This window comes from Cygnus atratus, chromosome 23 (genome assembly GCF_013377495.2).
Source record: "Cygnus atratus isolate AKBS03 ecotype Queensland, Australia chromosome 23, CAtr_DNAZoo_HiC_assembly, whole genome shotgun sequence".
Classification (NCBI taxonomy): Eukaryota; Metazoa; Chordata; class Aves; order Anseriformes; family Anatidae; genus Cygnus; species Cygnus atratus.
Window position 1 is genome coordinate 7,630,767 of NC_066384.1, and position 18,118 is coordinate 7,648,884.

An 18,118-nucleotide genomic window follows, 5' to 3' on the forward strand; every position below is an offset into this window, starting at 1 on the left:
AAATACTCCAAAATTAGAGATAGGCCAAATTGGAAAGGGTAATGGGCCTGGACAACAATGGCAGATTGATTTTCCGGAAGTCCCAAGAAAAGGGCGGTACCGATATATGTTGGTATTAACTGACACCTTTTCAGGTTGGCCAGAGGCGTTTCCTACCAGAACAGCCAAGGCTAGGGAGGTGGTAAGAATATTAATACAGGAAATAATACCACATTTTGGGGTACCAGCTACTATATCCTCTGACAGGGGACCGCATTTTATTTCAAGAATAGTGCAACAGATCAGTCACCATCTAGGTATAGATTGGCAACTTCATACCCCATATCGCCCTCAGTCAAGCGGCCAGGTAGAAAAGATGAACCACTTGATCAAACAACAGATTGTAAAATTGGGACAGGAAGCTAATCTGGCCTGGCCTCAGTCTCTTCCTCTGGCGCTCTTACGCATACGAACAAGGCCAAGAGCAAAGGAGGGACTGAGCCCTTTTGAAATCCCGTACGGACGACCCTACGGAATACAGAAGGGGATGTCCACACAAGCAGGAGATGAAATTATGACATCCTATATGGTGGCATTAGGGAAACAGACAAAATTGGAAAACGTGTAGCTGGAACCCGGAGTAGGGGTTTGGATAGACCTATACACAATGCACAACCTGGAGATTATATATATATGTAAAGTCTCTTGCAGAAAAGACTCTGGAACCCCAATGGGAAGGACCCTTTCAGGTGCTCCTTACGTCATACACTGCAGTAAAAATTAAAGAACAACCTGCTTGGATTCACCACACAAGAATCAAGAAGTCAATGCGAGGTCCATGGACACTTGAGATGACGGGACCAAATAAGCTGAAATTGAAAAGGCGGCATGTATAGATTCTAGACATTGCTTGCAATTATTGTACCAGCTCGAGCATGGAAGGAAAACTCATATGTAAACATAACCGAAAGAGTGGCCTGATCCTTAAATTTATCTGACTGTTGGATATGTACTGCACTTCCGAGGGGCAATATGGAAATCCCGCTGTATGGGATACCCACAGGAAATTGGACTAATGCGTTATATAGTAATCAGACATGGTCCGCTAAATGTTGGGGAATGGAATGGGTAAATTATACCCTCCCTGAGGGACTGAAATTTGCTTTACAAGCATGGGGAAATGTTACTGTTAAAAGTCGATGTATGGGGGACAATGATAGCAGCGAACAAAAGATCTTGCATGATTTGGGGCTTAGTTTTGGTCGGGAACCTGATTGTTCAAAAACAGTAAATGGAGGGGGATATAATCTAGCCAATTTAAGGTCATTTTGTAATATTACTATCCAAGTAGCATACGACCCTGATGAGGAGTCTGGGGTGGACGGGTCTTCGGAAAGCGGGTGCAAATTAGGAATAGGGTATTGGTGGCTATGTGGTGATGGGAGGGCAAGGAAGAATTTACCACCTAACTGGAAGGGTCACTGTACAGGGGGATATTTGGCACCTCCCAGTTCTTTTTATAATGGGCCAGCAGTACCTACGGGAATTTTAAGGTCCCCATGGAAACGCGTAACTCGAGCAATCCCACTAAATCCTTTGGTAGAAAGGCCTACAGGATACCATAGTTTCGTTAGATGGCTAATTCCTAGCTTAGGAGTAAGCGAATTGGAAAAGGCAATAATAAATATTTCAGCTGAATTAGAACAGATAGAGAATTCCACCACAGATGCGATAAAAGCACTACAGGTAGAAGTCTCATCTCTCAATAAGGTGGTTTTACAAAATCGAATGGCATTAGATTTATTAACAGCAAAGGAAGGGGGAGTGTGCACTGTAATAAATCAAAGTTGCTGTACATATATTGATCAATTCCAAAGAGTAGAAACTGACTTAGAGGAAATACGGAAACATACTCACTTATTGCATGAGGTGTCACGGATGACACCTCACTTGGGTTCACTGAATTATGGGAAAAACTAACCAGTTGGTTACCAAATTTGACACGGTTAAAACAATTGTTTACTACTTGTGTGGCTCTGTTATTTTTCGGAATATTTGTTTGCCTAATATTACAATGTTTCAGAGGAATATGTGCTTACAAATAGGTATAGAGAGGAGGCCGGAAATAAGTAGTAAGTAAAAGAATTTACTTAATTTAGAAGAAAAGGGGGGAATTGAGTTGGGGAAGATGCTAAAACTTATCCGAACATATATGGTAAAATATCCTAATTATCGGGGATGTAGATGAGAACCTACAAATATCCTAATTATAGGGGATGTAGATGAGAACCTTATGAGAAGCAGATGCAAAAAGAAGGTATCGCTCAAGGCCAACAGATGAGGGAAGGACGAACAACTCGTTAGGGAAGGATGAACAACTTGTTGGCAGGAAACAAGGCAAAGATAAGCAAAAAACTCCAAAATACCGTCCAACAGAAGGTCAAAGTCCAGAAAGGTAAGAAGTTTAACCTCCTCTTCCTCGTTGCCTTCATCCTGAAAGACCCCTGCCCGCGACCACCAGGCTACATTGTGCAGGCACAACCAGGAGGAGCTAAGGGCGGGGACTATGGAAATGAGTACTTGGAAGAGGTCCGCCTTTTCGGGGAAAATAATGAATATGTATTAGAGCTCATGTAATATGTAACAGTATTCACGTATAAAATTGTGAGAGACGACCGGGCAGGTGCGCACTTTTTGAGGGAAGCTATTCCCAGTGCACCCGGTGCACCCCAATAAAGTATACCTACTTTACAACCCTATGGCCGTGGAGTCTTTTCCGCGCGTCAACAGCAGCCAGTAGGAGAATCTCAGGACTTAAAGCATTGTAACTCAAAAGAGAAGACACCAATAAACACTAATAAAGCCTTGGGATTTAAACCCTACCTACCACACTTCTTTCTACTACTATGTATGTGCCCCTACCAACTGTTTTTAATGTTGCCATGACCATAAATATTCCATAGCATTTCAGCAAAAAGGAGTTCTGTCCACACTTAAAAGTCACCAGTCACAGACCACCTCCACCTCCTTCTGCTACAGGCAAAACTACACAGCTCTACTAGTCTGTTTCTCTCAGTTTGAAGTACCAGGTTTATTCATCTTCGGTCTACTGAAGAGTTTCTGCACCTGTGATTTCCCTGACTCCAGTTAAAACAAGAAGTAGAAGCTCCTTCAGAACCTCTACATCAGCATGTTCAGAACTACTGCAGCAGCACCCCAGCCTCAAGGACCAAGGAAATATCCAGTCACAGGGGCAAAAGGTCTTGTGATAAGGTCTGCACAAGGACAGCTTCAAGGTTTAATTTCGGACTGAAGCCTTGAAAACATCTCTTCCTCCTACCTAGTCTACTGTAGCTATGTTCATTCCAGTGCAGGAACAGTAGAGTAATTAGCTTGTTTCACCACCACCTTAGAAGACACTACTAAGAATCACTTGGATTACAGATCCATCCTAATATTTTAATCTCAGATCAGGTAATTTTCCACTCAGATCTTCACAAAAGCTTTTGTAGTCTTTAGTCTTCAAAACAGTACTTCAGAGTTGTTCCATCACTCCATCTACTACTCTCATACAAACCGTTAAACAAATCAAGATTTACTATGGTTTTCTTGCTGTAGTTGCTGCTGTGTAGTTACAAATTTGCTAGTCAGCCCAAGGCTGCTAATACTGCTGTTGCAAATGTTGCCTGGCCATTTAGATTTTTGCTGTCAAGAAAAGCACAATGTAGACCAGGTAAAATTCAGGAGGAGTGGCAGAAGAGAGGCATCAAAACAGTAGCTGATTTTATTCAAATCAATTAAAATCAATTAAATGCAGTCAAGTCAGGCAATCATCTCAGTGAACCTCCTTTCATATTGCACATGGTGACTGTCAATCAGTCAACATGTATGTATGTATAGCCTCATACAGCCTCATCAGTCCCCCAGTAGTGTCTCTGTGGCACCCATTAACTACCGCACCTGGAGTGGAACCTTTCAGTATATCAGCTGGCAGCTGGGCTCAGAGTCAGCACCTGCCAAAAGTTTCACTGTAGTCAGCTATTCTTCTAGTTTCAAAGGACATCTCTACATACATCTCAGATTGCATGCTAAACAGGATCAACATAGTGTGCTGTACGTGTTTCTTCTTAAAATATTTGATACTAAACTTGAATAAAGACTGAATATGGATCTAAAAACCAAATACATACATAAATACATATATATACACACATAAAATAGGAAAAAAAAAATCTAGAACACTTACCTGTATAGACTGATGGAATCCTAGCCACACCTCGTGTGGCAATTCACTTTCAGGAATTGAAAGCAGTAGCTCAAAACAACTCCTGAAAAAGTAAGAGGCAAGTAAGCAAGCTACCTGAACAAATTCTGTTTTTATGATAAATAACATTTGTGGCACATGTTACTTGACATTCAGATAAGAAGTGACAGCAGCAAATATTTTTGACTGCACAAGTCAGTTAAAAGCCAGCAACAACCTCAGAATCAGGCATCAGGTGCCATAGCAAAGAGTACTCCTTTTCAAAAAGTACTCCTTTTTACTGTGCACAGTCTCGCTAGGATAAGATCACTTCCAGTCTTATAACCAAATAAAGTCTGTTCAATATAGCTCAAGATTCTTGTACTATTTCTGCTCTTTCAAAACAGAAAGAGGAGAAAGTGAGACCTACTTAATATTCCTTCATTTTAAACCATCAGGCTAATGCTACCCCTTTTAAGAAACAAAAGGGAAACAACTGTTCGCATTTAGTACATCCTCCTCATTTCAGGAGAACGTCATAGAGAACACCGATCACTTTTTTTGTGAGAAAGCAGTGGGAAGACTATTGTCTATTCCCTTCATGAATGGGGGCGGGGGGGAGTAATCTAACCTTGTACTGGGCATATGAACTACCTAAACACCAACTGCCATACAAAAACACTTTGACCTGTTCAAACTAAGTGCATCAACTATGACACTATGTCTAGAGGTAGCACGAGATGGACATACAGCTAAAGTGTTCTTGCAACTCATGTCGACGTTAAGAAAGAAAACCAATCTAAGACTCCAAATATAACAAATACCCTGAATAATTTCTAAGGTACACCTATATTGTAAGATAGTTCCAACTCACGCTAATTCTTGTTCAAAACCTCCAGTCCCAAATATTAAGACATAACAGGACAACACATTCATTCTTCCCACAGACATAAGAGCTGAGCTTAAGGAAGGGGAAAAGGCAGAGATGTCCACAAAGCAAACGTGAGTTCAAAAATGGTTACTACCCAAAAACAATGACTCTTCTCTTTTCCTCTGGCTTTTGACAAAGACATTACACAGTTACCTGCAAAATGTTATACCTTAGCAGCTTTCAGCCACATTCTACAGTCATATAACCTGGACAAGCTTGAGAAGTGGACGCATATGGACCTAATGAGGTTCAACAAGTCAAAGTGCAGGGTGCTGCACCTGGGTTGGGGCAATCCCACACATGAGTACAGACTGGGAGAAGAAAGAACTCATTGAGAGCTGCCCAGCAGAGAAAGACTTGGGGGCTCTAATGGATGAAAAGCTCAACATGAGCCAGCAGTGCATGCTTGCTGCCCAGAAGGCCAATTGTGTCCTGGGCTCCATCAAAAGAGGAGTGCCTAGCAGGTCGAGGAAGGTGATTGTCCCCCTCTGCTCTGCCCTTGAGAGGCCCCACTTGGACTACTGCATCCAGGTCTGGGGCCACCAGCACAAGGAGGACGTGGGGCTGTTAGAGCAGGTCCACAGGAGGGCTACAAAGATGATCAGAGGGCTGGAGCACCTCTCCTATGAAGAAAGGCTGAGAGAGCTGGGGCTGTTCAGCCTGAAGAAGAGAAGGCTCTGGGGTGACCTCATTGTGGCTTTTCAGTACTTAAGGGGATTTATAAAAAAAGATGGAGAGCAACTCCTTGCCTAGTCAGACAATGACAGGACAAGGGGGAATGGTTTTAAACTAAAAGAGGGGAGATTTAGATTAGATGTTAGGAGGAAATTCTTCACTCAGAGGGTGGTGAGGCACTGGAACTGGTTGCCCAGAGAGGTTGTGGCTGCCCCATCCCTGGAGGTGTTCAAGGCCAGGTTAGATGAGGCCCTGAGCAACCTGATCTGGTGGGTGGCATCCCTGCCCGTGGCAGGGGGGTTGGAGTTAGAAGATCTTTAAGGTCCCTTCCAACCCAAGCCATTCTGATTCTATGATATAAGGTAAACAAAATCAAATGCAAAAATACTTAATTACCATCTTGTTTACCTTTTCTACATTTCAGAAGCTTGCTTTCACAGCTCCCCAGTACTGTTCCTTTAAATAGTAGTTTAAACCTGCAAAAGCTCTAAACACTTCCAGACAGGCAGATAAAAAGAATAGCCTTCCCCACTGCCATTCAGTAATTATTCAAATAATCAGACTCTAAAATCCCTGTCATTTCTATGCCCAAGAGAAAGTGGGCAACAGAACTGCCAGATATTCTAAAGGTCATTTGTCTCAACATTATGAAATAATTGGGACTTATTTTTCCACTGTACTCAAGCCTAGCAATAAGAGTTCATGCACCAGTCCAGACAGTCAGACCCAGGTGGCTGTTACTTGACTATCAAAAACAATAATAGCAAGCCTCACAAGAGCTGAACTCTATTTTAACGTACGCAAATTAAAAAAAATTTTTTAGATATGTGATTGCTTGGGATGTCCAATTTTCACGCATGTCATAGAGAGAGAAATTTCATTAAATTTCATTAAATAAAATATTTGCAGACCTAACAGTCAATGTGTTTTTAATATGTACCTCATTTTCAGATTTTAAACAGTTAACTACCCTGCCTATTTCCACTAATTTAACTATTTAACTATTTAGATTTAACTAATTTAACTATTTAATATTTTCTTTAAAATATTGCTTTTTCATATATATATGATAATGGTTATTTAAAAATATAGGGGTTAAACAAAAAGGCAAAACAAGGTTTTACAAATATATTTTTTTTTTGCAGTTAAGGGTTTTAGGTGCTACTTGGGCAGTGAAGAAGATTCTGAAACTAGTCTTTCAAAGCACTGTGTATATACATAAAGACGTTGGTCTCTGAAGACAAGAGGGCTGAACTTATACCTCAAAATTATTGTCTGAGGTAGTAACACAAGACTGAGTTGAATCAAAAAATAAGGAATCTTTTGAGTCTAAGTCTACCTCACAATCCCAACACGAAGGACTCATATTCAGAAGTGACTCAAATGAGAAATCTGAAGCTCTAGGAGTACAACTACCACATATAACAGCTTACAGCAGAACCACAAGAATGTCCAGGATATTCTGATTACAGACTTCTGATTCCCCCCCCCCCAAGAAAATCAAGTTGATTGTCTTTAATATTTTGTTAGAAAAAATGACTCTCATTCAACTAGAAAAAGACCATCCAGCCTTCCTTAGTAGCAAGAGTGAGGAATGGCCATTCAGAGTAATTCTTTTGGTAACTTCTCTTCTGTGTTCTCATCCATTCCTCCCAAAGAAGAAATCAACTGCTACTGAACAAAACAGCTTTGGCTTTAGAAAGAACCTAGCATCATTCTTTTGAGCTAACATTACTCTCTGCAATTCAAAGGCATGGTATCATCTTGTTACTCTACCAAAGGTTAAATACCTTCTTTTTCCTTTGCATTTTTAAAGAACAAGGGTTTGGGGGTTCTCCTCAACTTCATGTTTTCTAACCAATAACGTACAAAAGGGTTTTTGTCATACAGTACTTCAGTGTGCACTTCTATCCCCCAAATCCTGTATCTATCTTCACTGTGATGATTTTACTCAGGTGGGCAGCCAAGCTTCATGACAACCGCTCTCTCACTCTGAACTTCTGAACTTGAAGGGGGAGCAAATACTATGCAAAGGGCTCAGGGGTTGAGATAAGGACAGGGAGATTGCTCAACAATTATCGTGATGGGCAAAACAGACTCAGAGAAGGGAGATTTGTAAACTTTATTACCTATTACTAGCAAGCTAGGGAAGTGAGAAACAAAGGAAAGAAACTAGAAACACTTTCCACCCATCCACCCTCTTCAACCTTCTCCCCTCGAGCAGCACAGGGGAACAGGGAGCAGAGGTTGTGGTCATCCTATAGCACATCTCTGCTGCTCTTTCTCAGTCACCCTCTGCCCCTGTTCCACATGGGGTCCACGGGATGCTGTCCTTCCTGAACTGATCCTGCAGGGGCTTCCCACAGGCAGCAACTCTTCAAGAACTGCTCCAGATATGGGTCCATACCACAGCGTCCATCCATCAGGAGTAAACTGCTCCAACACGGGTCCCCCACGGGCAGCAGCTCCTGCCAAGTCACCTGCTCCTAGCATGGTCCCCTCTCCACGGGCTGCAGCTCTGGCCCAGAATCTGCTCTGGCAGCAGTCCTCCACAGGCTACAGCTTCCTCCAGGCCACATCCACCTGCTCCACGGGCTGCTGCGTGGAGATCCGCTCCAACATGGGACCCACAGGCTGTAAGGGGACAGCCTGCTCCACCAGGGGCCTCTCCACAGGCTGCAGGGGAACTTCAGCATCTCCTGCCCTGCTTCTACACTGACCTTGGTGCCTGCAGGGCTGTTTCTCTCTCCCCCCACTGCTGCTGTGCAGCAGTTTTTTTTCCCCTTTCTTAAATATGCTGTCCCAGAGGTACAAACATCACTTATCGACTCAGCTCTGGCCAGCTGTGGGGACAGGGACCCGTTGGAGCCAGCGGAAACTGGCCCCCATCTAACATGGGGTAGCTTCTGGATTCTTCTCACAGAAGTTACCCCTGTAGCCCCCCGCTACCAAAACCCTGCCATGTAAACACACTACATGCATCTCAATGGAATTTAGGTATCGTAAGTAAGACCACAAATCAAAATACCAGGATCACTTCATGAAGTCAAGCCTTTCTACCTTACTCTGCGAGGACCACCACAGTATCTACCTATATGTAAATTAATTCCAAAATTTAATCACAATTATTGCAAATAAACACTAATGGGTGCCTGAATGTTTCTGGTATTAAAAAAAGCATCTGTCTCTAGCATTCAACTTCAGAATATCTTTTTAAGTCAAAACTCTTCTTGATTTCACTTTCTTTATTCTGGAAAGAATAACTAGGCAAAAAAAAAACCAACCCTATTATATGTAAACAATTATTCTGTAACCACTTTTATACCTCATCCACTTATATAAATTTAAAGAATTTAAAGAGCAATTGAAAATACTTTGGAAGCTTTCAGAATTGTGTTCATCTTTAAATTGTATTAGAAAACTTCTCTTATCTCAAGCTGCTTAGAGTTAAAAAGATGACTAATTATACATCAGATTTTCAGCAGTACTAGTTCACCTGTAGCCAGAAGTTATCCCGCATTTGTTGAGAGCTTGATTAACTCTTGATAGAGAGCAGAGTGATAAATTTGAGTTAATGCGTTAGATTACAACAGTTTATTAGAAATGCTCTGTTAAATATACAAAGATATGACTATCATATGTGACTCCTCACAGAGGTGTTATGAGAAGCAAGGACTTTCCTTCTGGGAGCAATATGCATTAGACTCACTGGTCTAATCAACTCCCATTTTACTACTTAGAGCAGAGAAAAAAATATATAAAACACCTTTTTGAAGATGAGGAAATGGTAAACTCCCTTTCAAACCAGTGCCTTCACAGCAATCATGAAAAAAAGTAGAATACGCTACAGTGTTTGAGAGTGTCAGGAGCAGAAACATGTTCTTTACAGCTGTGGAAACAAGCAGTCTGAGTTCTGTTTGACCCAAGTTCCTTCACAGCCACGACCAAGAACATTCCTTCTCAATTATTTAATGCATCTGCAACATTTAACAAATCTGCAAACCACAAGAACAGTTACCACTCCAAGCTTTCCTTGTGTATCCTAAGGTTAGATGATAGACCAAGAAGTTCTCACGCTGCATCAGTATCGAATTTCTTATGGGGGGCATAGCTTCTACATTATGTAGAAGCCCCCCATCATTTACTGTGAACACACAGCTAAGCTGGTCAAGTGGCACGGAAAGCCACAGTATACTAAGTTTTGCCACTGCTGGCTCACCCAGCTGAAAAGGATGTCAGGAGGAAGATGTTCTTTTCCCTCACCCAGGAGGGATGGTGGAATGGAAGGAAGATTTCAATAGTAAGTACAGCACTTTTGTTTTAAAATGGGAAGCTTACTTGTATTATTTCTTATCAGGGTTCAAGTCTGAATCTTTTCTGTATGATACATCTTTTTCTGTATGTATATCTCTTCTATATTACATCTGTATGTATGACAGCTGAGGGTAATCCCAATTGCTTCCCAGAACTCCTACTCACATCAGAACAATATGCTTTCACATCCCTAACCAGTTAATATTCTCCCTCACCCATGCAACTTAATTTTTTGTCTTTAATCTACCCTACCTTCTCTCTCACTCCCTTGGAAATTTATATTAAAAAATGCCACAGGAGAGCTCAAAATGAGGTAAATGGCATACCTAGCTATCTATGATCTCGCTCATTGAGTTTCTCATTCTTTAGATTCCTCTCAAGTATAATCACAGCAACAACATGGATGATTCCAGCCTCTACTCTCTTCTACCACAATATACAAGCCGCAACAAACAAGTACCTTACACTGGAAGATGGAAGAAACCACGTCAGCAGAAGCAGAACGTTCTGACTTTTCCTCGGTGAGAGAAAAGCAATTCTGTTAAGCAGTTCTGACACAGAACTACGATTCCTGCCACATACCACCCCCCCAAAAAAAACACACACAGAAACTACTCCAGCATGAATTACTCTACATACAAGGACAGCAAAAGACAAACTTTTACAATTAGAATAGGAACCAAAAGAATACACAAGGTAATTAATACAGTAAGATGAGAACACTATCTATAAAGGGACAGTCTGCAAAAACAATCAAGGTATTTTGCAAAAAAAGTGTATTGGGTACCAGCCAAGTGATTTAGCAGTTTAAGCCTCCAGATTCCATTTTTTCTGATTTCATGCATTTTCTCTCATTGGCAGAAGGAAAAAAAAACATAAATCACTCCTAGTTCACATCTTCTCTTAACTCCAGAAAAAAAGATCTAGGCATTATATGAAGATACCTGGTTATGAAATACTGACATAAATGAAGTTAGTATATTACAAAACAAGTGTATGATCAAGGAGTTCATTGCAAACCCCTTCTCAAAAAGGACACTGGACTTCAAATCACAAAGCAGACCAGCTACTGATAAGAGAAAAATTAACTCACTGAAAGACTGACAGAATTACTCTTATGCTATTATTGTTATAGTCAAGGTTCTGGGTCTTCACCTTCCTGCCTTTGAATGAAATCTTACCAAGGAAGGTCTGACAAGGCTAAGGGCTGTAACTGATGATTTCTGAACAACCTTATGCTACACTTTTTACAATCATGAATAGCACCTCTACATTTAAAACCAGCTACGAGGAAGTACAAGATACCCCAACTTTGCTGATGGACCGCAAAAAAAAAGTAAAACAGTTCTCCTCTTTGATCCAAGAATCGTTCTGCTTTAAATCGCCTGTCTACAGACACTCATCAGAGAACTCAGGTTAAATTACATGTGGCTATCCCACAGCAACAGCCCACATGTCCAACTTAGTCTATCATAAATACAAAACAGCTTATTGTTTTCAGAAAGGGACCTGCTCAGAACTACTTTGCATTACAGGTGAGAGCACACACACAGGAAGCAATTGCAGAGCAAGCAATGTAGGTTTATTAATACACGCATGAAGCTCTAACATTAAAACTTCCGTTTAGTGGACTAGACTAAGCTTTTCCTATTAAAAAAGTAATTTTCAGAACATTTACAATGGGACAGAGTCTTTCCAATACCATCATATTTATCCAAGTACAGAAGAACAAAGCCTTACCACTTGTTCAGGTTAGTTTACAAAATGCTTGGGTACAGTTTTGTAGAATGATTAACAAAATACTAAAGATACTTACTAGACAATAAATCTTAAACAGTTGTCAAATTAAGTATTATTCCATATTTTATCAACTTGCCCATTCATTTGCAAAGTACAGTTCTGTTATATATATATATATATATGTTTATTTTAAAGCATTAGTGTATCAACTTAACACTTACAGCACTAGCCTGCCAAGTACCAAAAGAACATCTTCACATTCTGTAGTCAAGTAAGGTCGTGCATTAGCAAAGCTTTGGATGGAGATTCGATATACTTCCAAAAAAGGTAAAACATGTTCCGACGCACCCCGACTGCCAGCATACTGAAGTAGTGTCTGAAAGAAAATGAGTTATCATTAAAGTTCTCATAATAAACTTATCTAAAACACAAACATCAATATGCAATCGACAATAGACAACGGAATAACTTGGAACTGAGAAGTTTATACTGCAAAGGAGGGCTTCTTTTGTACAACTGCCATGAAGACAGAACCACATCTGGAACACTTGTGTCTTTATTACTAATGAGAATGCAGAATCAAATAGGCAATTAAGAGCATGATCTCAGCTGTACCATTTTAAGTATACATATATTACTCTTACAACAAACATGAAAACATTAGAAGAGAAATATGGCATCTAGACCACACTGTTACACTAGAAGAGAAATATGGCATCTAGACCATACTGTTACACAGTCATTTTCCAAATGCAAAATTACCCTTGATTTTAGTACTTGACCAGAGCAATCCTACCCTACCCAGGCAGTTTTGAAGAAGCAAACTAAAATCCAGCCAGTTTCAAGAAAAATAAGCTTAAAAAAAATAGCAGAGGGATGACACCTCCCCACCTTTTTAAAATTTTGATCACCACCATGTTATTTTCTTACCAGTTATAAAGTAATATTGAGAGCAGGCAGGGCACTGGACCAAGGACAGCAAAGCTCTACTAATAGCTTGCTTCACAAGTAACATCCTTTCTCTGTAGGCATGCCACCCTTTAACTCCGGACTATTTAGCTCATGTTCTTACCAATTACAATTCATCTTTCATCTTGTACCCTCCCTAACTCAAACAAGGTGCAAATTAAGGCCAGCTGCAATGAAGAAAAAAAGGCAAAAAGACTGTTTTTGGAACTCTTAGGGCCAAGACTGTATGGAAAAAGTTCAGAGTGCTCTATGGTATAGTTTGATACAAGCCAAATTGTCATGACTATGATCAAGTCATATCAGCCCCCACCATATCATTTCAAGCTGGGCCTCTGACACAACCAATCAATTTGTTTTAAAACCCTGAACAAATATTTAATTATATCAGATTATGATTAGAAAGAAGACACCACTTAACAGTGAGCTTACTAAAATTACATGTAGTCATTGTAACAGACAAGCTTCTAAGGCTTTCAAAGCAGCAAGAAATAAGCAGCCGACTACATGCTACTTTTTTTTTTTTTTTGACTATACAGTGCCTGTCAGTGATCTAACTATGCAGCACTAGTCCTAGGGTAGAAAAAAAATTGCAGGCATCCACATGACTGGCACAACCATGTGTGATCTTTAATGAAAAAAGTCTATAAATTACCATCTAGGAATCATTAAAAAAAAATCAGAACTGTTTTGCAGATTAATCTCCTAGAATTCAGTAATGTAACTCCTAAATGAATAAAAAGTACAAACTATCCAAACCCACATTAGTAATAATTTTCAAGAGGTGGGGGGTTGGAGGACTGGAAGTTTGCAGAAACCATCCTTAAACACTGCATAAAGCTCAACAGAAGCAACAAACTACTAGTAGTTTGTTACCAGTCTAAGTGCTTCACTAACAAACTTGTAAAGGATTTGGTAACATGACAAGTTATATATAACATATATAAAGCATTAAATTACAAAGGCCGCCGAGCTGTGATCCCCTGAGATACTCAAGTAATTGATGGCTATCGTAAAATCATCTATTTAGTAAACCCAGTAGCAAGCCTATCGTTATAGTGACTGCAGAAATAGAATATAGCTATCTCTGCACTTTCCTAAAAATACACCCATTAAAAAAATACTCAATTTAGTACTTGAAAATTGTGATAAACATTTAGATCATATGCAGACAATAAAACGGGGTAGAACGTTTCCAAAAACTTACATAAGTTTTGCTAGAACACACTGTACACTTCCTTAAATGCAATCTTATCTTTATCAGCTAGAATTAGCTTTTCTTTGAGTAGCCAATTACCAGAAAGCTCTCCCTGAATAGATATACACTGAAACCAGCATTAATCAAGACAGATTCAAGGTAAAAAGACTTATTAAGTAGTTTGAAATTCAAAGATACATAGTTTTGAACGTTATTATTAGTGTACTCATAAGTAAGCAAAATGCAGTAACTATATCACAGCAGCCCTTAAAAGTTCTTCTGTCATTTCACAGATAATAGAAATTTCAGTAGTCCACTGGGGACTCTTCCCAGCAGTCCATACACAAGACTAAACTGGAAAAGTTTTAACTTGTCAAACATTTACTATACACACTTGCTTAACAAATAGTCAAGTAACAATTTTAATAGCAGGTACTGCCTTACAGCCTGATTTTATTATCCAAAGAGATTATTCAAACATTTGAAGTCCGGTTAATAATGCACAGCTACTTTATGCACTCTCCCTCTTCAACGACAATTGCCCATCTAACTGGGGAGTGAGGTTAGAAAAACAGGGGCTGCATGTAACCAACTACAGCAAAATCCACAGACCAGCCTAGGTTCTCAGTACTGCATTGATTCCCATGTTCTCAAACGCTAGAATATCTGCTTATCCGCATTTCTTGTGTAGCATCCAATTTCTTGGTCAGAACTAATTTAAACATCCAAGTTGCCTAACTTCTTGTTACTGTTTTAAGTATCTGTTTGACAAAAAGAATTCAACCTCTTCTCAAACATGCCTGATCACAATTGACAGTCCTCAACCATGTCACCTTTAACAATTTTGGAACGCCAATAGGTGCTGTATAAGTGCAGATGAGATTCTTTCAGATCCTATAAGCTCTGTCTTACTGATAAGTGTTCTTCGTATTTGTGACAGAGCAACCTCAAACACACACAAACTGTTCACACTAGCTGACTGTTACGGAGCTCCAGCAATAGACACGTTCTCTATAATCTGAACATAGAACGCATCACATTTGTACTACGTAAAGTTGTAGAGCCAACTCACTACTTAGGCTCCACGAGTTTCTTAGTTGTGTTATCCTGAACAGTAACACCTTAGTCCCCTGCTCAAAAAGCAGGTATCTGAGGAAATAGTCATCCAATATCACTCCCAGAATGCAAGCAGCACATGACAGTACAAATTTCTATGTAGCAAAACACAGCATCCAGATAGCTCCAAGCGTAAGAAAGCTATTAATGTGTCGTGCTCTGACAGCCTCAGTAACCTCCACAGCACCCTGCAGAACCACGACACAAATGTATGCACAGGATGGCAGATCTCTTGTTGTCCTAAAATATTTCTTTTCCTTCCCTCATCGCAGCTACATTCCCAGATCATATTTAAACCAATGAAAGTGAGTTTCTCTCTAGGCAAGATCTGCTGTAGCATGATAAACTTACGATAAGATATCAATGGTACTCTCCAAGCTGTTAAAAAGCTCATCTTAACTTTGTATTCAGTTTGGTACTCTCCAAGCTGTTAAAAAGCTCATCTTAACTTTGTATTCAGTTTCAATTAGAGGGAGACGACCTTAGATTATTTTTAAAATTTTATCACTAGAACGCCGTGCAACATCCACAAGCATCCTCAGTTAGGAGGAGAAACCAAGACGTAAAAGTTAGATTACCATTCAATTATAGTACAAAGACCTACAGAAGTGCACTTTTTTATAGGTATTTTAATTATAAAAGCCAGCATTATCATTTTATTCCATTGATCAAGTGCCTGTACAGCTTCATCTGCACCAGTCAATCTAATCTGGGTGACGAGGTATCTATATGTGTTGATCATCTTGACAACCTGTGCCCAGTGTTCGCCAAATATTTGTTTCAATGCTCTGATGTAATAAATAGTATTGAAGATAATTTTAGCAAAACCTGAAACAAAGAAAAAGTAACACATCATAGAGTCCCATGGAAATGCAAGGTCAGAAATCTTAAAAGTATACATGACATGGGACACACAGCAGTAGGCATAAGCAGCATCCTGCAGTTTGCAAAGCAAGAATTCCAAAACCTAACAAATCTTTCTGTTGCATAATAAACTAAACATTCTCCCAAAAGAAGAGTATGGCAAAGTATACAGCCTATGGATGTAAAAATGGAACACTATCACTCTCTAATGCACCAGTAAAACTGTTGGTCACAAACAGCATCTGAATTTTGCTATTCACTATTCAGAAAGAGATGTCAAATGGCTGTGTCAACTAAGGTGTGGGAAAACTAGGTCATAACTTTTTTTAAGAACATAATCTCTCCAGTTTCAACAGGAAAGGCTCTCTAACACAACCTAATTATTTAACCTTAGAGCTTACAGTAAACGATGGTGTGTGAGAAACAATAACCAATTAACCACTGAAATTATTTATTTACGAATAAATCATCTCCATCACTAATAATCAGGTGCAATTATTCTTCTGTAACTGTAAGTTAGTGGCTTGATTCAGAAACTGCCGATAGTTGCATATCGGTATTCACCGTCACATTAAAAAAAAAAAAATTTAGGCAAGGTCACCAGAACCCATAAACATATTTAGCGATTTAAACTGAACGCAGGCCTTCATAGGCCATTGAGTGCTGCTTGCTCCATAGCAGTGCTCAGCCAAGCCTGGGGAGTTTCCATGCCAGGCTAGGTAAAGAGCAGAAAATCTGAGGTCTAGGTCCTGAGCAAACTCGCACCGAGCAAACGCCACGCGGCCCAGCTGCCCGGGAGAGCTTGCTTACTCGCAAGGACCTCCGAAGGGCTCTACAAGCTGCCCAGGCCCAAAGCGCTGCCACAGCCCACCCGCGGAGGCTCTCCCGGCCCAAGGGCCCAGCCCGGCCCCGGTAGCAGCGCGGCGCCCCCAGACACACCGCGCACGTCCCCGGGCGGCAGCAGCGCGCGCCGCCGCGGCCACCGCGCTGCGCCACGGCAGCTGCGGGGGAAGCGAGCGGAGCCCCCCGGGCCCGCGGCCCCACGCCCCCGGCAGCGCTGGGCGCGCGGCGCGGCAGGCCCGCGGCTCCACAGGCGGCCTGCGGACCGCGCCGCGACCCGCCGCTGCCCGGCCCGTACCTGGCAGAAGCCCCGGCAGTATGCCCGGGAGGAAGCCTCCGACACCTCCTGCTCGCAGAGCTCCGTCTGCAGCTGCCAGAGGCGGGCGCGGAGCGCCGCCACGAGCCGCTGCATCTCGGGCCGCGGAGCCGCCTCGGCCTCAGCGTCCGCCATCTGCACCCAGCCCCACAGCGCGTAGGCAAGGATCACGTGATCCGCAGCCACTGACCTCATCGTCCCGGGACGGCGTCACGTGACGCGCACGTGATAGAACACGCCCCTCGCCGTCCACGTGATCTGAAAGCCGGGGCGCCGATAAGGCGGAGGGCGGGCACCTCCTATCGGTTGACGTCACGCGCCGCGACGGGAGCCTGCTCGGCTCGCTGGGGGGGGTGGGGAGGGGGCGAGCAAGCGAGCGCCCCGGGCCTTTCCGCGCGCCTCTGGCTCCCGCGCGTGGGGCGGGGCCGCGCGTCCTGAGGCGTCCGCGTGGCTCGCCCCGCCCCGCGAGCGGCCCGTTGTGCGGGCGATCCGCGTGGCCCTTCTGTCTGTCTGTCGCTTCCCCTTCCCCCGCTCGGAAACGGGGGTACAACGCCAGCCCGTTGTATGCTGGCAGCTCTGTGGGCACCGGCGTTCCTCTGCGTTTGGGGAGGAGGTCGCCGAGAGGAGCTGTAAATGTCTGCTGCTGGCCCCAGAGGCAGCATAAGCAGATAGCCCAGTGCTAGGTAATTTCAGGGTAAGATTATCTGAAAGATAATAACGGGCAGTGGTGCGAGCCAAATTTTTAATCTAGATTGTATTTGTTTTAATTCCTGTTTAAAAGCACTTCACTGGAAGCAGAAAACTGATGAATTTAGGAAATCCCTTGAGGGTCTCATGCCCAGCCAATATCCAGGAACAATAGGAATGCCAAATAGTTTTTACCTAAAGCTTTTCCTTACAGCAGAGAAATCGTGGAACTGTGGAATAACGTCAAGT

At 41.9% G+C, this 18,118-nt stretch overlaps 1 protein-coding gene across 3 annotated transcripts in view; it reads right to left on the reverse strand.

Moving 5' to 3' along the window:
* The window catches only part of RLF (RLF zinc finger), a 61,771-nt gene extending 44,394 nt beyond the window's left edge, over window positions 1–17,377 (reverse strand). Inside the window, exons 1-3 of one of the 3 annotated variants that reach the window (XM_035565121.2) lie at window positions 17,165–17,377; window positions 12,104–12,258; window positions 4,226–4,307 (exon numbers count right to left, since the gene is read on the reverse strand). In XM_035565121.2, coding sequence (XP_035421014.1) covers window positions 4,226–4,307; window positions 12,104–12,258; window positions 17,165–17,377 — 450 coding nt within the window. Of the gene's footprint in view, window positions 1–2,405; window positions 2,575–4,225; window positions 4,308–12,103; window positions 12,259–17,164 lie in introns of those variants that run through there. The other 2 variants (XM_050715242.1, XM_050715241.1) reach the window with 2 other exon arrangements.
* Between the last annotated feature and the right edge of the window lie 741 nt (window positions 17,378–18,118).